The sequence below is a fragment of the Porcisia hertigi genome, chromosome 34 (assembly GCF_017918235.1).
Source record: "Porcisia hertigi strain C119 chromosome 34, whole genome shotgun sequence".
Classification (NCBI taxonomy): domain Eukaryota; phylum Euglenozoa; class Kinetoplastea; order Trypanosomatida; family Trypanosomatidae; genus Porcisia; species Porcisia hertigi.
This window is the reverse complement of record NC_090593.1, coordinates 1137374-1163071: the sequence shown is the minus strand read 5'-3', so window position 1 is coordinate 1163071 and position 25698 is coordinate 1137374. Positions and strand designations below refer to the sequence as shown.

Sequence of the window (25698 nt, the reverse complement as noted above, 5' to 3'; positions counted from 1 at the left end):
TTGCTGTTGTTCTCCAGCTGAGGAATCCCTCACGTATCCCCCTCTGCTCTTCACTTGCGGCATCCATCCATAAAATAACACACATACTCACACTTCTCTCTCCACACCCTCCCGTTCCCCCTTGGTTCGCCTCCTTGCGTGCGCGATGATGAGACTCCACGCAAACAACGTAGACCTGTGGCAACAAGCAAAGTGCGTTACAGCTCTCACGCTTTACTTCTTCGGTTTCGGCACTGGGCGTCCAGACGTTCGATCCACGCCACAGCTCACCACCTTGCGGATCACGCGAGCAGGGGTGGCAGGCACCTGATGCGAGAAGAACGATAGGATGCGCTCAGGTGTGGACGTCAAGGACGGTGTCGTAGTCAAACCTCCAGCTGTTACCGAAGGAACGGGTGACTGCTCCACGCTGTCGGACGCCTTCATCGACTTCGCATTAGGCGACGCGCACTGGAACGAAGAGGTGGTCGCTTTGGAAAGAATATCGAGCAACGCCTGCGTCTCGGCCGGCAGAGCAGTCGCCTGGCAGACAGTGTGGGTGCGGATAGGCGTGCTTGCGGGGTTCACCATTGCCACGGGTGCCTCGACGGCCTCGCCGTAGCAAGCGTAGAAGCTGTCCTCTGGGGTGCACACACTCTTCACCAAGCAGAGGGAGTACGGGTCATTGCGGTGCACCGTCAAGGCAGGCGTGAAGGGCTTAGCGAAGACATGGGAGTCCAAAGAGGAGCCGCAATCCACCAGCCTGTAGGGGAGGGGGGTCGCTGCATCAGCGTCCTCGACAGCTTTCGCAGGAGTGGGACTTGCATTGCATTTGGCAACGGGAAACACCTCACTGCGAACACATGGGGTTACCCTCCCAGCAGCAGCCGAGCGACTGATGGCCTTGACGCTGCGGAGCAACGCTCGTCCGCGAGGAGTACTCGGGACGACGGCGGCGGCAGCAGTGGCAGCTTTGAGACCCAGCAACGCGGCACCCTTGCTGTTATTGATGTTCTCAGCATTGTCGACGGCCAGCGTGCAGTCCGACAACGGGCACGTGGAAGGAGCAACACGGCTCATTTCTTTCTGACGTTTTTTGTTGTTTTGCTGTGGCGATGCTCAGCCGATGGATCCTCCCGTTGTCTGGATGACTGTTTTCTGATCGTTACTCGGGCAAAAAAAGTATACGCCTTGGCAACTTGAAAAACAGTGCACGCGGATGAAGAAGCAAAACAATACGCAATGAACAGCCTTTTTTCTCTCTCTCTTGTTTCTGTGCGCGTATGAGTCTGTAAGGGGTGAGGAGGAGAGAGGGGGGAAGGGGACGCCAGTTGTGCTATCGCATACAAGACTGGAGAAGGGGATGAAAAAAAAGAGGAGGAGGAGGAGGCTGAAGACACAAAAAAAAAACGAAACGATGCAGACAAAAATTAAAAGGAGGAGGAGGTGAGAGGCGATGAGGCTCAGCGAAAAAAAAAGATGAGTGAAAGCAAAGCCAAAAGGGGTGGAGAGAAGTGAAAAAAAAATGAAAATCGAAGAGACCAGGGAAAATTACATATGTATATACACATATGTATGTATATATATATATATATATGTATAGGGAACAAAAATATAGATGTGGAGTCGTTAGAGTGGGAAAAAGGGGGGGAGAAAATTAAACAAAATGAAGACAAGATAATCTCCTCGGGCCTTTGTCACTGTTGTGTTTGATTGCTTTTTTTTCTCTCTGATTCGTCAACCTGTGGAGCGGCGAATAGACATACACACATACAAAGCACACAAAACACACACAGAAAGAGAGGCGCTATGCGCGTGTTCTTTTCGTAGTGTTTCCTTGCACTCTGGGAGAAAAAAAAAACGAACGGTTTGTGTGTGTGTGTGTGTACCTTAGTTATCTGTCTTGTTAGTATACTTCAACGTTCCACTTGAGACACCTTTAACCCTTGTGGGGGGGGGGGGTACCTGTGGTCAGACTTTTTTGATTGTTCACTGGTATTCTCCCTCCCTACCGCGCTGCTGTCGTCGCTGTCACCTCTCGCTTGCTTTTTTTTGTTGATCTATTTTTCCCCTTGATTCTTCAGTGTATCAGTAGACAGGTGATCAAGATGAGAATCAAAAATACAAGTGAAGAGGAAGAACAAGCTGAGAGCAAAAGCAGGAGGGGACGTACCAATGATTTTCTCCGTTGTTTCTCTATTCGCGTGTGTTTCTGTTGCACGTGAGTTGCTGCCTTCTTGCTGGCTTGCTTTCGCTTCTGTTTTCGGGGAGGAGGGGGGACTTGTCAGTGAGGTTGACAGAGAAGGAATAAAAATAAGAGCGAAAAGAACACAAGATGGGAACGGCCAACGACCAAAACAGAAGAGCAGCGTGTATACGAAATCAGAGGCGCGGCTGTGGTAACCCTACAATTGAAAGAAAAAAAAGAAGATCGCTGGACACACTAAAAGCTCTAGTTGCAGTCGCAGTCGTTTTGGTGGCGGATTGTATAGATAGCGCGTTTGAGAAAACCCTTATTCTTTTTTTTTACGTTGAACTACAAAGACATTTAATAATCTGATATGCCGGGCGTAGCCGCGCACGAGGAAACAAGGTAAGATGAGTACCGAAAGAACGCAGTGAGTATGAGTTCGAGATGACGCGAGTGTGCGTTGAGCGGAGTTAGAAACAGGCAACGTGTGCCACAGAAAAAAGAGCGGGGGGGGCATTTCAAAACACAAGACATTGGCGATGTCAAGGAAAAAGTGCAGGGGGGTGTGCAGAACCAAGCGAAAAGAAAAGGAGCGAGAATAGATGAAATTTACGGAATACCAAAAGGAGACATTTGATCGGGTGTGCCCCCACCCCACCCCCTTCCACCCTCCCCCCTCTTCATGGGATGCATAAGGAAGGAGTCGTGGTTTCACTGAGAGTGTGCCCCAGCTGGCCTGCTGCTCGTGTGAAATACCCCACCGCTGTGTGTGTGTGTGTGTGTCTGCGTGGCTCTCGACTGAGAAACGCAAGCACATGCTCAAGAGAGAAGAGGGTTAGGGCCTTCACGGACCACGAAAAGTCGTAACGTAAAAGCAGCGGATGGGCGCCTGTTCCCTGTGACGGTTTGTAACACCGTTTGCGCTTTCTGTTTGGTGAATGCGGTGAAGACTTTCCCTTTTTCATTTCGGGATGTCGCGATGTCATGGGGAACACTACACAGACGACGCACCCTGAAAGGATTAGGCAGCAAGCGAGCATGACGAGTGGATGTGGGTGTGTAAGAACGTAAGTGCAACAGCAAGGTTAACGAGAGACGACGCTCACGCTCACGCAAACCCACGCATCTCCAAGACACTCCTCTACAGCGGCGAGACCTTATACTGTTGGACTACCATTTTCTCTAGTGGGCCAGTCGCCCCCCCCCCCCCCCTTTTTTTTTTCGCCTCCATCGCTTTTTCGGACCCACCAACCGACGCGCTGGAAGTGAATGACGACGACGACACGCATCTGTACAAGATCGGTGCGCCAGTGAAGGAGGTAAGCAAACAGTAATAGACTAGAGTTCCAAAAAAAAAAGTCCTGACATTCAGCGATGGAAATAGTGGGAGAGACCCCTCAAGAGGGGAATATCACTTGACGGAAGTGGTGCCACACTCCCTCGCGAGGAACTGAGCGAGATCTTCTCTCCTGCACGTCAAGCGCCTGGTCAGGCGTGCCAGCATACCAGCACAGAGAGCGGAAAACAAAAGCCCAAGTGAGAGCACGTTGAACACCATGGCAGCATCAGGGCTCGGAATCGTTGTACCACTCGCCACAGTGGATCGCACCCAGTAAACACAGTCGCCGTCGGCTCTGAGGGTCACTTTTGCAGCCGCCGGGGCCCCCCGCCTCCCGTCCTGCCACGCGTAAGTGCCGTTGAGCATCTCAAATAAGATGGCGAGGGAATCTTGGTGATCCAGCTGGGGTGTCGAGCCAGCCGACGCAGCGTAGCGACGCTGCACATGACAGAAGTCAAACTCGGATGACGCCCCCACCGCGCCGAGATCGACCGCCGACGCTGCACGGTGAATGACCACCAGAGGCTGTGGTACAAGACGGTTGCTGTTGTCGTCTGGCGGCATCTCTCCCAGCTCCGACCAGCCAAAAAACAGCTGGAAACGGCCTAGCAAGACTCCGTCTTGAGCTCGGCATCCTCGAACATCGATACCGCCGCCGCCGCCGACCATCATGTGACACTGGCGAGCATGGTTGTACGCAGCCTCGTAGGCAGCGATATGCACCGATGTCAGGGTGGTTTCAAGGAGAACCGCTAGCGTGTTGGAGAACACGTCTGTGTAGGCGTGAACAAGGCGTGTTGAACCCAGCAGAGACTCCATGTTGTGCAAAGAGGGGCGCACAAGATGTAGGGGGAAAAGCAGAAGGGTGCGCACCACATCGCCCTCGAGAGGGCGGAACGAGTGTAGTTGTGCTGGCCCCTGGTCATCGCTGAGCATACTCTCGCGCTGCTCCGCGCCGACACCGGCATGGGCGTCCATCAAGGCCAACGCCGGGTACAGCTCCACGCTCATGTATCCGTGTACTTTCCCGTGAGTGCGCACCTCATAGTGCACTTCCGGGGAGCGGCCGATCTGAGATAGCTGACTTGGCGTAGACGAGGCAGCAACAGATGTCGCCTCCGCCTGGTCCTCCTCGGGAGACGAGACTATCGCCGTGCCTGGGAGCGCGGCGCGCAGCTCCTGAGAGAGTCCGCCAGGGCCGATGTGCACCTGGAGACGACCATCCCTCGCATAGGCCGGCAACTCCCTCGACCACACGTCCCTCAGCGCCTCCAAGTCTGCCGCTTCACCCGCAACCATGCTCATATGAAACTTGACACTCAGGTGAACAGTCGGTGGCTGCGCCGCAGTGCCGTTTCCTGGCCGGCGTTCCTGTGTTGCCTTCACTGAAAAGTGCTGAAATGGGGTGCCAAAGTACTTGGGAAAGGAGGGGAACGCAGCCTTGAAGATGCCCTCTGGGAGCCCTTCCTGGGCGTCACGGCCGGGACGACCGACGTTTAGCAAGGGGTTCACGTGCTGTGTGCACAGGGTGTCGTGATAGACAAGATGGTACGAGCACCAGTGTGCGTCCTCGCCACCGCTGGCGCGGTGGGACGAGGTGTTCCGGAGAACGACCCCGTTTGGTCGCGAGTGCCGGGGTGTAGCTTCGGTCCAGCTCAGCGGTGACGAGGTCAGCGTCGACACAAACTGAGCCGCCCATTGAAAGTGGCTCGCCGGACCCCGTTCTCGACTGGCACCACAGAAGGAGACAGAGGAATAGCTGCACACAACGTGGTGAGCGAGGTAGCGCCGCAGGGTGTCAAACAAGAAGCTTGTGCGTCTATTCTCCTCTGACAAGGACGCCGGGTCGCTGCTGCTGCCGTCCTGGGCCTTGTAACCCTTGGGTATGGACCATTCGGGCCGCCACTTGCCCCCGCAGCCAGACCAATCGAGGTGTTCGAAGCCGCGGCGATGCAAGACAAAGTACCAAATCGGGTCGAAATCTTCGTCAAATGTCAACTGCTCAGCTGCGACGTCGTCGATCTCGCTCGCCTCGGAGTCGCCTTCCCACGCGGCGGCGGCGCCAGGTTTCGCAGGCAGCGTCAGAGACATCTCCTCTACTACGGACACCAAAGTAGGAGTGGTGCCTGCCTCATCAAGGCTACCAGTCAGCTCCTCCACCATCATGGAGTACCGACGCGAAGTCTGAGCGGTGTATGGGGACGAGGGTGCCCCTGTTGCAGCCGCCACCGCCCAGGTGAGTGTGACAACTACAAACGTGAGCAGCGCACCCAATGTGTGCCGCCGCCACTGCACAAGAGGAGTGCCGTTGCGCATCATGTCGGTACTCCCGTGCGCCTCCTCTTTTCGTCAAGGATTGGAATAAGAGCCGGGGGGAGAGAGAAAAAATGTGAGCACCTCCAGAGTGGTGCAACGGTTGCCTCTTGCGGAAAAAAAAAACGCCTTCACATACAGGGGAAGGGGGAGGGGGAAGGGGAGGGAAGGTTTGATGGTGTGTGCCCCTCTGGTGCCAGTTTAGGTTCCCCTTTAATTCGCTTTTTTCTTCTTAGATGTACGATCACTACTCTCACCGGGTACGTGTGCACGGTGAGCGTGATGCGGAGTTGGCGAAGTGAGATCTACTAGGGGAAAGAGAGAGGGAAAAAAATGAAGAACTCGGTAACGGCCTCCACAGTTCCGCGCTGTCAACCGCAGGTGTCCCTGTCACAGACCATTTCATGTGCAGCGGTGCGTGGGGATCTCTAGAAGTTTTTTCACCGGTCACTCTCCTAACTTTTGCTGGTGCTATAATATAACCTCTTCGGTCACCACTGGTGCTTGCATTTCCGGTGTACACATTTCCAGCCGCGTGCGTGCGTGCGTACATCGGAACCTGTGCGGCCCACTAGTCCAGGGCCTTGGAGCCGGGGTAGATGAGCTCTCAGACCGTCACCACAATGTTTCCAGCATAACACACCAAGGAGGTGGCCAGCTGTGGTCATGGAAGCCCCAAGAGTGGGAAAAAAAGTGGAAGCGGAGCCGCCAAAGAGCCACACCAACGTCTCCCTTGGGGGAGGGGGGGGGGAGGGTACAAGTAAGTAGCCCTTCACCACCACCTCCTACAGTCGCTCAAAGTCACGCAAGATCATCCCCAGTCAGCCGATATCTCGAACGCAGCGCCCTTACCCTCTGTCATCAACCGTCACCAAACGAGAACTCAAATATTGAGTGGGAACCCCTGGAAAACGCAGCACCCTCCGTGAATGCGCGTGCTTTGCCCTTCCGCATTACTGGTTTTGCTGATATTTTTGGTCAGAGTCGAGAAGGCGTAGTGGCAGAGAGAAAAAGAGAGCAAGAGGACGGCGCGAAAGATAGAATACACATGTACAAAAAAAAAAGAGAACAAAGCCAAGAGCACAAAGATGAGGCCTTCACAAAATTGAGAGAGGTGCGGGAGAGATGCACTGATCGAATACCCTTGCGCAAGACCACGGATACGCGACGACGGCGTCCCTACAGGTGACCACCACGCCAAAGGTTCGAGGTTCCTCGCTCCCGCCTCTAGCGAATGCGACCAATCTGGCTAATGAAGGAGCCGACCACGAGCCACGCCAAGTACTGAGCGCGGTTTTCTGCCATCATAGCCAATGTCTCCTCCGCGCGCGTGAAACGAGAAAAGAAGCGAAACTGTAAAATGAACTCCGCGCGCATGTAGCTTGTTACAAATCCTTTCCATGGGCCACGCAAAACGCCGGGTTGCACCACCCGCCGGCGAACATACTTGTGATCTGCCCCGTTTGCTTTCACCTCGATCAAGTCGTGAAGCGGCAAGAAGCGGATCATGTGCCGGCTGCTCAGTTTGTGGTACCACGACAATACCGCATACAGACCGCTTGGCTGGTGGAGAAGCTCCTGACCACCGCGGAAGCGCGTCGAGCTCGAAATTACATCCAGGAAGCGAATCACAAAAAAACGCGAGTGAGGCGAGCCGTGTGCGATGAACTTCAGCATCATCGATCCGGGTGACACGTATTCGTCAAATGCGAGAATCACCTCACGTGGAACGGACGGCGGCGGAGGGACACCGCGGTAATATGCGACAGCGCTGATTACGCGCTGCAGAAAGCCACTCGGCTGCAGTGACGGCATCTGAGTCAACCGAAGGGATCCAGGCTGCGTCGTTGGGTTCACCTCCGCGACATCCTCCCCATACAGGTCAAGGTGCTCACGCAGCGGGAAGCCCGCCTTCGACTCCTTTGCACCGCGCACTGACTCTTGGTCTCGCCTGTCGTCGTCGACCCATCGGATCCCATTGGCAGGGGAAGCGTCAAGGTGAAGGTGTCCGACCGGTGTGAAGCGAAGTCGGAATCCAGGGCTTCCGCTTGGCCTTGACCCTGACAATTTTCTCTGTCGCTGTGCCCGCACACGCGGCACGCCGCAGTCCTTCTTCTGACCTGGCGATCCTGCCTCGCTGGAGGAGCTGAGACTATTAGAGTCTCTGCTCGAGTAAGAGTACGTATCGGAAGATGTATATGACGAAAAAGATGAGGACGACGCGTCGTACCACCTGTCGCCACCGCGCCGAACCTCTTGTCGCTGCCTTGGACCACCCCTTCGGTCTTGAAAAGCAGCATCCCGTCGCCACTGGTCTTCAGATGCGGATCGCTCTATACTTTCCTTCACTGGTACTGCCCTTGTCCTACGACCCGTCGGTAGACGGTCCCATGGAAATGTGCACGTGTCATACCGCCCGTTCAACTCGCCCGTCCTCCTCCTCGAACTACTGCCACGAGATCTACCCTTGCTGCCGTAGCGCAGCGGCCGAGTATACGCGCTACTGAAGTAGTCCGGAGAGGATGATCGATGCAGGCCCTCGTCAACCCCCCTCGTCGGTGACCACCACTGGGAGTTGCGCCTGGACGACATAGCATGGAATTCGCGCGAAAGGTTGTCGGCAATACCCTCGACGTAGTGCCCCATCGTCTCTGAGAGATCGAAACAAAAGAGAGGGGGCAAAAAGATAGGAGAAGAGATGATGAGTTTGACGACAGGGGTTCAATGTCCACGAAGGGTGATGTAAGCAATATATATTTAAAAAAAACAAAGAGGGAAGGGGCGGCTATAGGAGCCCCAAGGGGGATCTCGCTGGGAGTGCACGTCAAGAGTGCGCGCACTAAACATAATCAGAACGAAAAGGAAAAGAGAAGGTTCCGCGGTGCGTGTGACCCTCCTCCTCCCGCCCCCTCCCCAGAGCACGACGTGTGCCAAAAGTGCAGGAAATCAATGAAGAGGAGATACGCGCAATCAGACAGAGAGGCGGAAAAACCAGGGGGAGAAAAGATCGACTAGAAAAGACGAAGAATTCAGGATAGACGAGACACCAAGGAGAGTGTGAGTTCACGCGATGGGCACGGGATCAGTGGACTCTGTGGCAAGAGTGGTATAAGCAAAGCTGTGTGGTTGCCACGGTGTATACAAGTGCCTGTGTAGTGCTGCCGGCCCACGTAGACGCTCACGGCCCCACGTGCTCTCAGAAGTCCGCGAGTGCCCACTGCTGAGAAGGCCAATGCCACCTACTGCTCCTTATCCCCGTGTGTGGGCGTACCTTCGCCTTTTGTGGGCGTTTGTCCAGCTTCTGGACTGAGCATGTCACAGCTGCTGCAAAAACAACAAAAGAATGTGCAAAACAAGGGAGAGAGGTGCAGTGAGACAAAGATGAGAAAGAATGAGATGAGATCGTTAGAGCGGTGGAGATCGCCAGCGGCCCCTGCAACTTGCCAGTGCAAAATGCTCGATGCACAGTGGGGGGAAGGGGCAAAGATGAGGCAAAGAGCACGAGGTGTGAGATCAACCAACGGAGGATAAAGTTCAGGAGGGAGGAGAGATCACCGGCCCGCGCACCGCTGTTAGGCCTGGTATCCTCTCTCCAGCTGAGATCGTGTGCCAGCTTTTTGCGCGTCCAACAGAATCCTCCAAGATAGCGTCAGGTGACGTGGAGCTACTGCCTCTGGTAGGCCCCCCCCCCCCCCTTGAGGAGTTGCGACTACAATACGGTGCTGTGGGAGGGCAGTATTCCACCTTTCCACCACCACCACCACCACCACCACCCCTCCAACCCTCCAACCCTCACACACCCCTCTCCGGCGAGCCAACTTTCACCACCAACTTGACGGTGACATGCACATATGCGTACGTGCGCCCACATCTGTCTGTGAATGTGGCGCACTTTCCTTTGTTTCATTTAGTCCCTTTCCATTTTGTTTTTTGTTTGTAGTTGCAATTAATGTTAGTATCTCACGAGTACTCTCTCTCTTTTTTTTTGTGCGTGTGTGTGTGTGTGTACGTGTTTGACGTATACACACACACACACATGCACAAAAAAAAAAAGAAGGGAGAAAACGAAAAAAGAGAACAACGCCAACACAGAGGAAACCGAGCCAACCAACGCTAACCCTAGGACAGACACATGCGAGCGCCCTTCTCAGCCATCCGCCTCAACTCTTCTCCCCGCTTCCCGGTGCACTCATCCCAAACCACAGTATATTTCAAATAACAGTGAACACGCTCAGTCGGAGAGCCCATGCCTACACAGAGGGGGGAGAGAGTGACGTCTCCACACATTTAGGGAGAGAAAGGGGGAGAGAGTAAAAAGCAATGAACGACAACCATAAAACTCGCACAGGCTTAGTGCACCATCGCCCCTTTTTTTTTGCAGGCGCCCGACGCATCACCAGTGAAGAGCAGGTCGGCAAAGCGCACACACAAACAGACAAAGGAACACGGACACGCACATACGGAGCAGCGCTTCAACGAACCCTCTGCGAACGTCCGCATATAGGTACCCACAATCGGAAAACCCCCCAGCAAAAAAAAAACAACTTAGTCAACTTGTAGTAGAGTAAGGGAGGTTGAGCCTCTTGTCGGCAACTTACGAGCGGGTCTCGGCACGCGAGACGTCCAGCACGACGTTTTTGAAGTGGAATTTGCCCTCCTTTATGGCCGCATCGGCCATCCACGACTCCTCGAATATCACAAAGGCGAAACCACGCGTCTGGTTGTTGTCGCCGCGGGGAATACGCACGTTCTTCGTGATCCACCCACGACCCTCGAAAATGCGGGACAGATTCTCCTGTGTGATGTCGTCGGACAAGTTGCGAATACGGATGCCAGTGGCGGACTGCTCGCGGGTGTCTGTGGACTTGGATGCAACAGCACCCCATGTAGAGCCGGCGCCGCTGCGCATTACCTTGGGATCCTTCTTCGCCTTCTCCTCCATCTCGCGCACAACGCGCAGGTGCTCGTCCTTGACGACGACATCAAGACCACTAGCCTCGTGGATCATACGCTTCACCTCAGCACGGCTCTCGCGCTCGAACTGATCAACTGAGCCCATCTCGAGAGCCAGCGGTGGCTCCGCGGAAACGAGCATGCTCTGGTCGCCCTTCCCTTTGCCGAAGTGGGCGAGTTTCCTGCGAATGTCTGCCATTGTGATGGGGCGATCCACGTGGTACGAGCGCACCTTCCGCATCACCTCAAAGCGGTTGCCATCAGCGTCCACCTCGAAGGTGGTCTCCGTCTTTGCAGTATCCCATGACGGTCTTGGATCCTCGGCCTCGGAAACGTAGCTGCCGTTGTCATCGGAGCCGTACGCTGCCTGGTACTGCTCCTCGTCCTGTGCAGTATCGGCCCAGTTCGACATGGCGGCGTGGATAAAGACACAAAGAGACGAAGGAATGCTCACGCAGGGAAGCAAAAATCGTCGAGGACGGGGTAGAAGTAATAGAGGAACACTTCGGCGGCCGCGGAATGGAAGAGGGCAAAAGCTGTTAGAGAAAAAAAATGCAAAAAGGATGTTGCAACAGCACACTTGGATGGGCGCTGGAGTTCACGTGATTCACCCGCGTTTTATGGGTTGCGCAGATGGTGTGTGTAGATATGGAGGAGGGGGAGAGAGAAATGATAAAGGTGCCAGGTAAACATTTGCGTGGAGAGTGCGGATGCGATTGCAAAGCCAGAGAAGGGGGGGGGGGATGAGGGAGGAAGGCAAAGGTGCACGAAGAGGGGACTTCTCTGCCGCAGTCGGCGTGTGGTGCGGGCCACAGCGACAGTGGCGAAGTTTCGATAAACGCTTTGTCGTCGCCCGCCAAACCCACACCACTGGGTCTTGTGTGGGAATCAATCGAAAAACGTTGGAAATGGCCCATGACGCTTTATTTCATTCTTTTTCTCTGGCGGGGAGGGGAGGGGGAGGAAGGGGGGAGGGGGATCCCCCTTCATGTGCCTACTGGAGGTGTTTCCCCTCCCCCTTCCCCGTCATGGGCATACGGGGCGCGGTAAGAAACCAGAGGCAAGATGAACTGGAGTACAGTAATGGGCGAATTCGTGCTTTTCACCTCTTTGATCAACGTGCACGTGGGTGTCCCCCCCCCCCCCGTGACGTTACGCTGCTGCACGGAACGACTTCAAAGCGGGGGAAGCACGCGGTCGCCATAGACACACCATCAGTGCCGCCACTGCGCTCTTTGACGTGGGAATCGCTGCTGCGATGAGCCAGAATCTGTGCGGATGCGCACCACCCCGGATAAGGTCCCGTTGCGCTGACGTTCTGAGAGTGCCTGCCACGTTTCGGCTGGCGCTAGCGAGCTAAGGTGTGGCGTTTGGTCGGCATCGTCGCAGCGACCGAGCCACTTACCGCTCTGCGCACGAGGGGCCTCCGACGCACGAGGCTTCGCTGACTGGGATCGTTGGAAATGTTTACCTGCGTCCGAGACAGTAGTGGCGTGCCCGGTGCGACGAATCCCAGCGCCAAGGGACCGCGTCTCTTCCTTCTCCTTGTTGGCCAACCATGATGACATCACCGCGTACTTTTCCTCGAGTCGGCGCAGTTCTGCGCGAACACGTGCGGCCTCGTCGACCGCCTTCGTGTTTTTCTCGCCCGGCACTCGTCGTGTTCGTGAAGAGCAGGCTTCTGCGATTGGCTGCCGCAGAGAAGTGGAGCGATTATGGCGAATCGGGTGCGCACACATTGAAGACGACGACCCAACCATACCACCGTCACCCTCTTCGGGCAGGTGGCTGCGACCTGGCCGCGCCGCTGAGCGGTGCTGACGACGAGCATGAGCATATTCGGTGCCATCTTCGTGTGGGTCAGCCGACACTTTGTGCTCTGTGCTAACTTCGCCGGGGGCAGCACAGCTGCCGTAGGTGCGGCGGTGGCGACCCTCTCTTTTCCCTCGCCTTGCGCGTTGCCGGTGCCGCCCCTGTAGCACTTGTGTCGCGTAGAGCTGCTGATAGTAGAGCATCCAGGCGTAATAGACCTCGTACCAACGCATGGTGGGGTCCGCGGTGTCCGCAGTCCTGTTAGACGCAGAGAGGCTAGTGGGGTTGCCAACTGGCATATTCACACCAGAATGGGCGGGGTAGGGCAGCGCTAGTGACCCTGAAAGGGTTGGAGTGGGGACTGGGCAACCCCACGGAGAGGAGGTATGGCAGCCAGCTGTTGGCCTCGGTTCGGCGGCTGTAGTGACGCGGTCGGACGAAGGTATACGGTCCCCGTCGCAAGGGTGGAACTCACGGCGTCGGAGCTGGTGGTGGACATCGTTCTGTTGCGGCCGCTGTGACCGAACATTCCCTCTGCGATGCGCGGCAGAAGCGGGTGAAGCGACCGACGATGTCGCTCGTGTGCGATGGAGAGGTGAGTGCCCCTTAGCGGAGGAGTGCTCGACATCCGCCGCACTGTTGCACCGTGCATATTCCTGCGGTGTAGGGAGGTCTGTGGAAGCCTCCAGCACGCTTTCTGCCTCTCGCAGGGCTGCGGCGACGGCCTCCGGGTCGACATCGGATGCCTGTGAGAGATCTGCGAGACGCTTTACCATCTCATATCCTGGAAACGACGCAGTACTAGATAACGATCGAGAGAGAAACTCTGTCTGAGATGCAGCGACGCGAAAGACATCTGCATCGGCAATAGGCGGCGACGACACCTCACGCATGCATTCGCTGAGCTCAGCCCACTGTGGCGTTTGATACGGGGAAAACCGCAACGCATCAGTAGGCGGTATTCGAAACGGCGCCGAATTCGGCTGTGTTACTTCACTGCGAAGGTGGCGCGGAAGGTTTCCGTACAAGTCTGGCGCCAAGATGCCCTTCAGCGCACCATGACGACTTTCATGAAATGCGAGGACGTCATCTGCGGTTTCACCTACCCGTCGTGCAGAAGTCATCCGTGAGCGTTGGTCTGTAGGTACGGTGAATCGATGCCCGTTTGTGCCCATGTAGCTTCTCATCCAAGAAGGGGTTTGGCACGTGGTGTGCGGAGTGGCGCAACGTGACCAAGAAGCAGCAAAGTGATTTTTTTAAATAGTAAAATAGGGAATTCTCCGGTTTCCAACTTTTCTCTGACTCGAGCGTGTAGTGCAACGCCTAGCAGCGACTCACGTGGTGGTCTGTGCAGCCCGACTGTAAGCCAACCATCAACACGAAAGCTAACAGGAAGAGGGAGGGAGGGAGAGAAGTGTACTCAAAGCAAGAGGCAGTGAGACGAGGGAATCTAAGTCTAGAGAAGTGAAGACCAATGATGATGATTAAAAAATTCCCCTGGCACCCGTGAGAGGGGGAGGTGGAAACTTAGAGAGGATAGGAGAAGGGAAAAAAAACAATAAAACCTCCTAGCTGTGCAGGGGCGTGCGTCGGTCTGTCTGTCTGTCTATGTGTGTGTGTGCGTGTGTGTCACGCAGCCTAGGTGTGCCAGGCAATGATGCACTGACCAAGACACCAAGCTTTTCTCTCTAGACCAGCGTGTGTGGGAGGTACGAAGAGGAAGGAGGGGCTGCGTTAGGTGGACCCACCTGGGTATGTCCTTTGCGCAGGACGTGTGACACTTGACATGAGTCAAAAAGGGTGACAAAAAAAAAAGAAAAAGTGTGTGTTGAGGTGGAGGAGAGGAGGAGCACGATGAGGTGGCGTCACCGTAGAGAACATGGACGACGACGACGTCGGCGTGCTTCAGCACCTACTGCGACGCAGTCTTTACTTTCTCTTTTGCAATCTTCCTTCTTTGGGAGGGAAAAAAACAAAAGAAGGGGGTGATGTCACCGTGGAAAGACCAATGGGACCCACAGAGAAGCCATCACTGTGTGTGTGTGTGTGTGTGTGTGTATCGCCGTACGCAGGGACGGGTGCAGCAAACGGGAAATAGAGGCAGTGAGTCAAACTGAATACACTGTACCCAGGACTGCGAGACTTGAGCACCGCCCGCCGATCGCTAAAAGCCGGCGCTTTCCGCTGGGGGGAGGGGGGGAGAGACTCGAAGGCACACCATACGCCCATACAAGAGCCTGAAGGCACGAGCACCCTCATACGCACAGGCGCGCAAACGGCGACACGCAAGCAGGGAATAGAAAAATGGCCTCCTCCCAACGGCGGCATGCCGTCTCCGGCGGCAGTCCTACACATGGACGCCATGAACCTCCGCAACTCAAGACTTGAGAGGCATCCAAATGCGCACCGTCGAGTCGGCGCTCATTGTGGCGATGATCGGTTTGCGAGAGCGACGCACAGTTGCCCCGGTGACACGGTCGTGATGGCCCACCAGGCGCTCCAGCACCACCGCGCCACCATCATCGGTTACATCACACACCTGCGCGGTATTGTCAGGCCCACCTGTGACGAGTAAGTCGCACTCTGTCAGCCGTCGGGGCGGCCGCGCCAAGCTGTCCATCTCGCCATCATCGAGGAACACTGACATGCTTGCCTTACCACGCTCCCCCTTCCAGAAACCGGAACGCATAACGTTGCCGCGTGTTGGCACACCCGCTAGGACGTTGCGCAGCACATAAAAGTTGACACCCTCCTTTCGGCCGCTGCCGGTGAAAGCGCTGAAGTCGCTCCGATACAGTCGCACCATGTTGTCTCCCGAGACACACAGCAACCGGCGGGTGTCATCATCGCTGTGAAAGTGGGCGATAAAGGAAATAGGGGAGTGCGACAGCTCATTCTCGATTTCTGTGGTGCGAGTGAAGCGAGGTGAACCGCTGAGGCCGCTGGTGTTGACTCCCGTCATGAGCACGCCGTTTGACCTGGGCGCACTGCTGCCGCCGGCAGCGCCGTCCTCCGTAATTGACATGGCTGTAGTGTTCCCCTCGGCCGGGCTGCTAATGTCATTCAAGGATCCCTGCCAGGACTGCTGCTGCGCCTGCACTGGTGGCGATGTTGATGCTGACAATCCACCACCAGCAGCGCTGGTATTGGTCGACATAGCCTGATCAAGCCGCCGTATATCCCAAATAGACACAACTCCATTGCTCTGCCCCATCAAGAGCTGCTCGGCAGACTCGTCATAAGTCAGCGAGTTGATGCGGTAGTCGTGATCCTGAACTATGCCCTTGCCGCCGACACGAACGTCAACAATGGCCGTCTTGTGTCGCGAGTCGGCGCAGACAAACAGTGAAGGTCCTAGTGGTACTGCAGAGAGTACAAAGCCGTGGGCGTTGTACTCGTACAGGACGTCCTTGCTCGATGTGCCGCCGTTCACATCCCATAGCTTCACCGTGTTGTCGTACGACGCGGAGAGCAGACAGTTTGGGCTCATCCAAGCAACGTCGCTTAGTGCCTCTTCGTGCGCAGTGGCGTCCCACAACTTCGCCCCATTGAAATAGTTTTGCACAATCAGACGGCAATCCATGCCACCGGTGGCAATCAAAGGGTCCTCGCTGTCGGAGAAAGCGCAGCACTGAACCGTCTTTGTGTGCTCGCGCAATTGTTGCCGCATCTGGAACTTCTTGTTGTTGTATTGCGCAGGGGGCTCACTACCCTCCTGCGATACGCCGATTGCATCGTACTGCACCTGCGCCGTCTCGGCATGTGCCCGTTCCAGAGCCTCTGTACGCAGCGCACGGATGTCGATGGGTGTCTCGAGTGACACACCCATTGTACGCAACTTGCTTACAGCAATGTCGAGCAAAGAGCTGACTTGGTAGAGCTGTTGTCGAAGGATAGTGTTCTCCATGCGGGCCTCGGTGAGCTGCTTTTGCAGGAGGATGCGCTGGTGCTGAGAGGCGCTTGCAGGCGCCTGTGTGGCGGCCGAAGAAGCCCGATTATCGTCCATTTCGTTGTTCAAGTGGTACAACGACACAATCGTCCGTATTCTAGATATAGCGGAGTGGGGAGCCTAAAAAAAGTTAAACCCTGAAGACGGAAGCCTTCAGAGTGCGCGTCAGCCAGATCGAAGCCGAGAATGCGTTACAGCGATTTTGAAGGGTCCAAGAGGAACACAAACTCTCTTCAACGTTGTGCCTCGCCCTTCGGTCGCTCACGCGGAGTGGCCGAAAGCCAGAACAGCCACCGAAAGGAAAAAGAGGGGGGATTCAAAAAAAAAAAAACAGGAAAAAAAAGACCCCTCGATGTGTTCCCGCAGGGACAATGGGCAGTGTGTCCAAGAAGAAAGCTGTGGGAGTTTCTATGGGGTGCGTGACTAGCAAGCTTCGAAGCGTGCTTGCCTTTGCGTTTTGGGGGGTTGTTTTGTTCGTGTGACGTAGATTGGGGCAGAAAATAGGTGCCGTCGCGACACACACACACACACACACGCGACTATCAGTGCACGGAAAAGACGAGAGGATGGGGGAAGGGGGGGGGGGCGTGTCTCAGGAAGGCACGCGCAGCTCCGAATCATAAAAGCGGATGAGATGATGAAATCGAGGATGAAAAGGAGAAACAGAGAACCATGAAAGAATTTGCAGCGCCGTTTTGAGAGCCAGTTAGAGAAAGGGGTGCACCGAGAAAGCTCATTTGCGGTGGCGGGAGGAGGGGGTAATAGGGATAGCATCAAACGCTTTGGGGCACATGCGACTCGTGAATGTAGCTCCCCCCCCCCCCCTTTAGACTAGAATTGTTCGGCTCAGCTTATTTTTAGGTGTGCAGATGATACCGCGGGCCAAAAAAGGTGGCCCAGGGGGGGGGGAGCGCGATCGAATATGCAAACGCGCTACCCGCAACTCACCTCGCTGTACGTACTCCTTCCATTTCGTTTGCGTTGTCTGCATCCAGCATAAGTGAGGCTGAGGTGGCAGTGGTGGTGGTGGAAGGGGGGAAGAAAGTCCAGTTGCAGATTAGAGGTCTCCTTAAAGGGGAAGAAAGGCACATGCATGCCTGCACCTACGCCGACCACGAGTCAACCTGATAGCGACCCACACGGCCAAGTGCTCTGACGTACGCTGAAGCCCCAGCCTCATCCTGCACCTCAGGCACAGTGGCCTGGACAATCTGCTCAAGGGTATGCTGTACGTCCTTTGGCATCTGCTTTGCATTTCCACAGACGTACACTACGCCAGGTGCTACTTCGGCACCCTGACGCTGCAAAAAGGACGATGTGAGTCTCGCATGTTGGCCCAGCTTGTGCTGTACGTACACCTTTTTGTCGGTGTCTCGGGAGAAAGCTGGGATGATTTGGAGAGTCGGCAGCAAACCCGTCTCCTTTAGGGTCTCCCATTCCTCGCGGTACAGGTAATCCTCCGCCTCGTGGCGGCACCCGAAGACCAACACCACCGGCACCTCCCTCCAGCCCTGCGCACCACAACCGGCGACGTGCCGTAGAATACTGCGAATCGGCGCCACTCCTGTGCCGGTCGCGATGCAGAGCAGCGGTGCCGGGGTTGTCGGAAGTGCAAGGGAGCCCTGCCAGACACAGCACGTTAGCTGTGTCCCTGGGGTCGCATTCACCAGGTAAGAACTGCATAGTCCGGTGCGGCGGCGCCTCAACGGGGTTTTCCAGTCCAGGAGCCCTACGCAAATGTGGAAACGAGCGGTGCCGTCCATCGCCGGCGCAGAGGCGATGGAAAAGTAGCGCGGCAGCATCAACTTAGTGAATGACAAGACCAGTTCCAGAGATGGATGGAGGTCCTTGAAGTCGTGCAGAACCTCGCAGACGTTGCGCTTCTCGCGGTGCGCGTACTGCAAGTAATCGTTCACGTTGGACGGATCGGCTAGCTCGTAGAGGCGGTCCCGTACAGCCTGCGCGCTTTCGCCGACCCCGGTCACCTCATGCGCGAGCATCCACAAGAACTCTTGTGACACCACAGCGTCAAGATCAAAGTAGTGCCGGAGCAACGTGCGTAGCGAGAGAGGCCGCCCAAAGAAAGGGCGGTTGGGCTGCCGAACAAGTCCATGCGACGCATCTGCTCTCACGACGACCGTCTCTGCCCCGTCGTGCTGCACCAACTGCAGCAGCTCTTCTACTAACTCTTCGCGATTTGGGCAGTAGATGCCGAGTGCATCACCCACATCGTAGGACGCAGCGAGTGTGCTGTTAGGGTCCACATGCAGCTCGAGGTGGTGAACCACTTGCTCACACGCAGCAGAAGTTAGACGTTTGTTCGTCACGACCTCGCAAGAGAAGACGGGGTCGGCAAAATGCGGTATTGGGGCACTGGAGGCGGCGTCAGCGAAAGAGGATGATGCACCAGGAGTGCCCGTCTCGCCTGCCGAGTGAGACACGATGCTGAAAAGAGGGAAGAAAGGGACATCCCCCTGCGGGTGTGCTGGGGCATCTACGGCGGCACTGCTCTTGCCCGATATCCCGAGCGCCGTCCACAGCTCCGTAAGCCAAGGCTGCAGGGTTTCCTCAATGCCTTTCGCATCGCTCTCGTCTCCCAGCCCGCGCATCACGATCGGCGTGCCGCCCAGCTGCCGGAGACGGTTGTGCAGCATCTTGGCCATCTGGTTGAACTTGAGATAGAGAGAATCACCGAGGCCAAAGACGGCAAACTGCAAGCCCTCCATGCTACGAGGAACGTCAGATTCCAGTAGCGCTGCCCAAGACTGACGAAAGGTGTTGGGTGCAGCCCCTTGATTTGCATTAGAGCAGATAAATACGACAGGCCCACCTGTTTTCGGCCACTCTGCTATAGGTACGTCATCAGCGGGCGAGCAAGCGACGGACACGAATCCCTGGCGAAGTGCCAGTCGGGCAACGCGGAGCGCTATCCGCTCCGCGTTGCCGGTCTGGGTCCCGTAGAGGATCAAAAACTGTGTCATGGGGCACAGAAGAACACCCCCAATAATGAAAGGGAAAGAGGGCTTCAGTGGAGCTAGCCCGATAGATTGTAGGTTAGCAGAACTCAGTGTCTCGCAGGCCACTCACTCACTCGACGGTGCGCGCTGTGTGCGGCACAGCAATTCAAGAATCGAGAGAGAAAGAGACACGACGTGTAGCATGTGCATGCTTGACGGGCCAGAAAGGTGGTCTTGCAAGAGTACACGAAGATAGAGGCAGTGAGGGAGCCAAAACATCACATACTTTTATTCAGCAAGACGAGACCGTCACCATGTGGCGCTGCACACACACACACACACAGCACATTCGGTGCAAGCGATAGACTGGCAGCAGGACAAATACGTGTTCGCCCCGTCCGCGTGTGTACGGACTCGCCGGCAGATAGACTCCCCGCCACCGCCACCGTTACCATAACGGACAACATGAGATGAAGTCCTGCTCTCCTATTCCCCGTTTTACCTCCCTCACACACACTCCAGCAAAAAAAGCTGAGAGTGAACACACACACACAGACACAGACATACATGATAACAGTGATGCCCTCCACAGACACTCCCCACCCCGCCCAGGCCTTTGGCTAGTTGGAGAGCTAATCCACACACAAAGAACCAACAACCCACTTCCCTCCGCTTCACCGCGGCCAATGCCCGGGTGATTTACATCTTGCCGGCTCCCTTCACCCCAGCCGCCGCCTGCTCGCCCACCGGCTACGCGCGGTCTGTGACGGGCGCCACAAAAACTGGCGTGCATTGCATGCCGCGCGCGTGGCAGAGGGTGGCCTGGATGTGTGCCGGGTGTGCTCAAGGGGGCGCCCCCCCCCAGTCGGCCGGTCTAGGGTCGGGGCCCTCTCAAACTCTGCACCCTCTTCTTCTCCCCTCCCCTCCCACGTATGCCGCGCTTGCCCCTCAGCCGCCTGAGGTCGCCCCATTCCGCAGAATGGTGTCGGCGCTTTCCACACTGCAGAGCCAGAGCGCTCGATGGTGGGGTTCGGGGTGGTCTCGCCGCGCCTCTCGCGTCTGCTGCCATGAGTCGGTGGCAGCGCGAGCGCTCCGCTCTCGTCTCAACCCGCACGTCCCACACACGAGGAGGTGCACAACGCGGTAAGGTGGAGAAGGTAGATGGGGGGAGAGAGGGAGGCGCGCAACGAGCTCACAGTCCCAACAGACCTGTCAAGTCATCCTCACACTGCGTGGTGAGCAGCTACCAACGCAATCACGGCCCCGGGTCTCTGCGGCACGGCCTCGGCCCACATTTGTCCGCCGCCACCGCGAGCCCACAACCAAGCCGGAGGGCAGGCTGCATGCTCTTGCCATCATCATAGGGTCGGCCTCCAGGCCCCAAGGCGCCAACAGCGAGGCGGCTCTTCCTCGTAGAGCAGGGGTACGAGGAAAAAAAAAACAAATGCACGATAGGCGAAGGGCGGAACGCGAGGGTGACACCACCGTCAGACGGAAAGGCACAGGCGAGAGCACAGGAAACAAAAAGAGGGGAAAGAAAGAGCAGTACAGCAGAAGTTGAGCCCAACTACAAGAGCTCAAAGACAATGAAGTACCCCCTCGCAGAGCATCGAAGGGGGGTTTACGGGTGGTGACCCCACGCGCCTGTCCTCCCTGCCTCTATACCCTTTTGGCGGCAACCGCATAGAACGAGCATAGTAGAGTGGAGGTGGATGCTCGAAGCACACATGCGTAAGTGAAGGGCCTCGTGTACGGGGGAGGGGGAGCAATGGGTCAAGCACACAGTCACGGCAAGAACCAATAAAAACACACGGCGGCGAGAAACCGGGGCGTCGTGGAGGATTGGTGGCGGTTACGAGTTGTAAAAAAAAAAAAATGAATTGCATCACCACACGACTCAGAGGCGAGAGGATGGGGAGGCAGAACGCCTGAGAGACCATAAAGAACGGCGTGCACAGACACAGCAAAAGGAGCAGATCCGAGCAACAGCAGTGGGGCATCTGCCATAGCAGCTAATCGACAGCGACACAACCGCCTTGCGTGTTTCATGGAGCTCTAAGAAGCAAGCAGATGCTGCGAAAGCAGCAATACGTCGATGCATGAAAAATAGTTATGACTCTGTTGCTAACGGGTTCACGGGCTCGACTCCAGCAAGCGCGACAGTTCATGAAGCACCATCGTGTTGTTGAGCACCTTCGACTGCAGCTCGCGGTAACCGCTGTAGTACTGCCCGACAAAGAAGGCGAGCTTTCGATTTGCATCGGCCAGAGTCGAGAAAAGCGCACTTAGCATAAGTGTGGACAGCTCATGGCACTGCCGCTGCAGGACGGCAGCAGGAACTACCGGGCAGCCCGCAGCAGCATCACCGCTGCTGACAGTACGGCCCAGTGACTGTTGCACCACCTTTCTGACCACCTCGACTATCGCAGAGGCGTGAGACTGCCACTGGGAATGTAACTGCGCGGCCACCTTCAGCGTGGCACTTTCGCTCAGCTCTTCGGGCAGAGCGGAGGGCCGGGCGGGCGGGTCGAAGTGCGAAGTTTCCGTCGCCACATTTTCGTGATGCGTTGTGGATGACATCTGACTAGTGGAGTCAAAGAAACTCTCTCCAAGCACCTCCGTCGCTTTGCCAATAAAGACAAGAAGGTGCTTCCACGATGACTCGCCGTTTGCTAGCTCAGCATGCGCCCAGTCCCTAATGGCATGATGAAGCTCGCCCTCCAAGTACGGCATGTGCTGCGACCCAGCGCCGGCCCCAGCGTCCCCGCCAAGAGCCAGGACCCCTCTAGTAGACATCGTTGGCCGCTCTGGCGAGATGGGGTGGAAGTGTGAGCATCCACTTTTCGATTCGTAGTTGATCGGTCCAGTGAAAACTGGGTGAAACCTTGTTGGTGAGCCCGATGCACTGTCGCCATTGAGCGAAATCAACTCTCGCCACGTCGCCAGGATTGTGTACACGTTGGTGCACGCGAACACCTGTTGTGCCAATTGAGTTGGGTAGCGGTGCTTGAGCTGGTCCACGAACTTCATCATGTGGGTCAGAGAGTTCTTCACAAAGGTTGCAACAGAAGCGTCGAAGGCCCGTAAATCGCCACCAGCGAGCGTAGAGGAGCGCACGGCCGCGGTGTTGAGGTACTCCAGGTGACCCAGCACACCACAGATGCGGTAGATAAGCGGGTGAGGTCCCAACACTGCGCAGTGTGACTTGTTGCTAAGAAGGTCTGTCCAGCTGCAGTTTGTGGTAGTGGTGCTGTGAAGCGGAGACAGTTGCAGCGTCGGCAGAAAAGCCAAGACGAGCTCGTCATTCTTGACGGCCGTCCGCAGCGAGGCGCGCAACGCCGTCTTCGACCTCTCCAGCACGACACTCAGCAGTAGGAGCGGGATGGGATCGAGCAAAGTACAGAGGTACTGCTTGACCGCTTCTAAGACACGCAGAGTCGCAAGCACTTCGGTGCGCTCAGTCACAAGAGGTAGAACCTCCATCATCGAGGCCTCAACATTGCCTACTGCCCGGCCCAACACCGCGCAGGCAATTCGCTCCGCGCTTGTGAAGTCTTCGCCACCCTCGACGTTGCCAACTACGCAAAAGAAGTTGCCGATGAAGCGGCACTCGGACTCCACGGTGTTAACCAGGGCCTGGAGGCAGCGAACAAACTGCCACGCCCAGCTGTTGCACTCATTCAGCTGTGCTGCGACGTCGTCGTCTATATGCAGTTTGCCATGACGTACCCCAAGCGCGTTCACCGCCTTCACAGAGTCATCAAAGGTAGCTGGACGCAAGAGGTGAAGCGCCTCAGCCCTTGAGACCGCCACACCGGAGGGGATAAGGTCAGCGAAGCCGCGCATGTGTTGCGAGACGCTCCGCTCACGACGCGGGAGCATCACATCTGGAAAGTTCATAGGAGGGGGGGTCACATGGTTGCCGGGCGGGGCACCGATGTCGCGGTTGCTCATAATGTCCCGCGCTTCCTCCACCGAGACCAGGGGCTCCAGCGGGCTCGCGTGCACCGCGGACAGCTCCGAGAATTGGGCAATCAAGAGGCGGAACTGCTTTACATAGAACTCTGACATGTATCGGATGTAAAGTTTGGTGATCTCCATCGCAACGGGCTGGTTGTAGAGCTGAAGGAAGCGAAATGCAAATTGCGCACTCTCCTCCAGTGACTGCTGCCTCTCGACGGTTCGCGATGGGGCCTCGGTGAGAGCGACGATTTCCTTGGTGAGAAAGCGCTGCAGTTTTCCACCCGCCTTGTGTGCAGCTGCCGTCAACTTTGGGCGGATCTCGTTGTCCACCGCGGAGAAGCGGACAGCCTTGTTGCCGGAGAGAAAAGCCAGCCGGCGGTCCAGTTCACGCAAGTTGGCGAGATAATTTGCGTCGACGTTTTTGGTTGAAATGACATCGCAGAAGGAGTCGCACTTCTGCAAGGCACTGTAGACCTCGTTGATCTTGTTGCTCACCTGGTGCCGGTTGTTCACCCTCCGCACCAACCCGTCAGCCTGCTGCTGCATATAAACGATATCATTCGCACTGACTTCAAGCTTGCGCTGAAAGGTCAGCATCTCCTCCTCAAAGCCGACGATGTTCTCCTCGCACGCGCTGAACTCGTGATACAGCTGTGCAATCTGCTCCGCCGCCTGGACGTGGGCGTGAATAAACGTGTCTCGCAAGCCACGCAGCTGCTTGTTGTGCAGGCTCCAGGCGCTCTCCAGATCCTGACCACTCCGCAGATACTGCGCCAAGGTGGCAGCCTGCGAGTCATCCTCGTCCTCGTTCACTGTGGCGAGAAGCTCGTCGATTTCCTCGAGCCGGTACAACGCCAGTTCGGCGCTTTCCGCCTCGGCGACACACCCGCTCATCTCGGATGGACTACAACACGATAGTCGCGCAGCAGGGGGGGGGGAGGGGAAGATGGATACTTTTGGGTACGATAACGGTGCGTGTGTGTGTGTGTGTGAGGGGAAGGGGGGGGGGGGAGCGGGAGGGAAGCGGGAGGGGAGCGGGGCACGAGTTCAAAAAAAAACGCAGATGGTAAAGAGAAGCAAGGTGGAGGGGGGCAGTAATATGCAACGACTTTGTGTTCTCCCTTGAGGAGAGGGGGGAAAACACCAACAAAAGAGCACAGCACACCTTTGCAGCAACTCGAGGAAGCGGCCTGCGGCGCTGTAAAGAGAGTAGATGGGGTATACGTACATAATCGATTCCCCCTTTGCTGCTTTCACGCCAGTAAGTCTGGCGTGCGGTTCACTACAGCTGCGCTTATCATTCTGTCTTTTCAGGATGGCAGGCCGGCTGTTGTTGCTGATCTTTTCTCTTGTCGGGTTGAGTCTGTTTTTTTCTTTTTCTATGACACCTCGACTGACGCGGGCGCACACATCAGTGTTGTTTATCGAGGGGGGGGGATGGGGGGACTAGTGCCCGCTCTGTGGGGAAGTCAAGCAACCCCCAATCTGTCTCGCAACCCCGAACCACCCCCTGCTAGGGAAGCAACCAAATGCCAACAGCAGTGAAGGTTGAAACGATGTATCGTTACAAATATCCGCCGCCACTTCCTGAATGGCGTTGCGTCGAAGCGACCCTCTGATAACGAATGGATTTGTATCACTCGTTTAGTGGGATATTAGTCGACGTGACCGCGTTTGACCCGTCCCTCGTCGCCCCCACTGGTGAGAGTATAAGCCATCCCCGACGAATACACCACAGGGGGTGAGCTGGCATAGTGAAAGTCTCTGAGGTTCGACCTGCGAAGCAGGTGGTTGGTAAAGTTCCAAGTGGCGGCCCTACTCAGATGCCTCGGTCAGTGATTGCTGTGACGCGGGTTGACTGAGGCCTTACACTATGCGATGTCTCCCGTCATGCTCGGGGTTCAGGAGGGTGGGATTTAAGTCTTGATGTGAATCAGACAAGATAAAATGAGGAATAATACAATGGTGCAGCTTTCATCCTCGACGAACACACACACACACACACACATAACCTCTGATATCTACACCCACCAACGCACCACACTACTCACTGGATCTTTAATAATGACTCCACCCTCGTTCACATATGCTCCGCAATATGTACGATAGACACCAGTAGAGAAACAAAAAAGGGAGAAAAGGGAGGAAGGAGGCGAATAGAGAAAAATAAAATACAAAAAGGGGGCCACCACAAATTACCTCGGCCGGGGTGTCAAACAAATCGTACAGCGCACACAAAAGA

General features: G+C 56.1%; 8 protein-coding genes across 8 annotated transcripts; all 8 read right to left on the bottom strand.

The window, feature by feature from the left end:
• Nucleotides 1-213: 213 nt before the first annotated feature.
• On the bottom strand, nt 214-1059 carry JKF63_01841 (uncharacterized protein; the record flags this gene model as incomplete). Its single annotated transcript, XM_067897886.1, has 1 exon — nt 214-1059. One exon carries the CDS (start codon nt 1057-1059, stop codon nt 214-216), a length of 846 nt encoding a protein of 281 aa, XP_067754043.1.
• A 2522-nt stretch (nt 1060-3581) lies between these two features.
• On the bottom strand, nt 3582-5828 carry JKF63_01840 (uncharacterized protein; the record flags this gene model as incomplete). Its single annotated transcript, XM_067897885.1, has 1 exon — nt 3582-5828. One exon carries the CDS (start codon nt 5826-5828, stop codon nt 3582-3584), a length of 2247 nt encoding a protein of 748 aa, XP_067754042.1.
• A 1221-nt stretch (nt 5829-7049) lies between these two features.
• On the bottom strand, nt 7050-8468 carry JKF63_01839 (uncharacterized protein; the record flags this gene model as incomplete). The annotated part of the gene is made up of 1 exon (XM_067897884.1): nt 7050-8468. The coding sequence occupies one exon, from the start codon at nt 8466-8468 to the stop codon at nt 7050-7052; it is 1419 nt and encodes a 472-aa protein (XP_067754041.1).
• Nucleotides 8469-10416: 1948 nt separating this feature from the next.
• JKF63_01838 (uncharacterized protein) lies at nt 10417-11187 on the bottom strand (the record flags this gene model as incomplete). Its single annotated transcript, XM_067897883.1, has 1 exon — nt 10417-11187. One exon carries the CDS (start codon nt 11185-11187, stop codon nt 10417-10419), a length of 771 nt encoding a protein of 256 aa, XP_067754040.1.
• Nucleotides 11188-11989: 802 nt separating this feature from the next.
• Nucleotides 11990-13711, bottom strand: JKF63_01837 (uncharacterized protein; the record flags this gene model as incomplete). Its single annotated transcript, XM_067897882.1, has 1 exon — nt 11990-13711. The coding sequence occupies one exon, from the start codon at nt 13709-13711 to the stop codon at nt 11990-11992; it is 1722 nt and encodes a 573-aa protein (XP_067754039.1).
• Nucleotides 13712-14964: 1253 nt separating this feature from the next.
• On the bottom strand, nt 14965-16593 carry JKF63_01836 (uncharacterized protein; the record flags this gene model as incomplete). The annotated part of the gene is made up of 1 exon (XM_067897881.1): nt 14965-16593. The coding sequence occupies one exon, from the start codon at nt 16591-16593 to the stop codon at nt 14965-14967; it is 1629 nt and encodes a 542-aa protein (XP_067754038.1).
• A 1046-nt stretch (nt 16594-17639) lies between these two features.
• On the bottom strand, nt 17640-19517 carry JKF63_01835 (uncharacterized protein; the record flags this gene model as incomplete). The annotated part of the gene is made up of 1 exon (XM_067897880.1): nt 17640-19517. One exon carries the CDS (start codon nt 19515-19517, stop codon nt 17640-17642), a length of 1878 nt encoding a protein of 625 aa, XP_067754037.1.
• Nucleotides 19518-21626: 2109 nt separating this feature from the next.
• Nucleotides 21627-24350, bottom strand: JKF63_01834 (uncharacterized protein; the record flags this gene model as incomplete). Its single annotated transcript, XM_067897879.1, has 1 exon — nt 21627-24350. One exon carries the CDS (start codon nt 24348-24350, stop codon nt 21627-21629), a length of 2724 nt encoding a protein of 907 aa, XP_067754036.1.
• Between the last annotated feature and the right edge of the window lie 1348 nt (nt 24351-25698).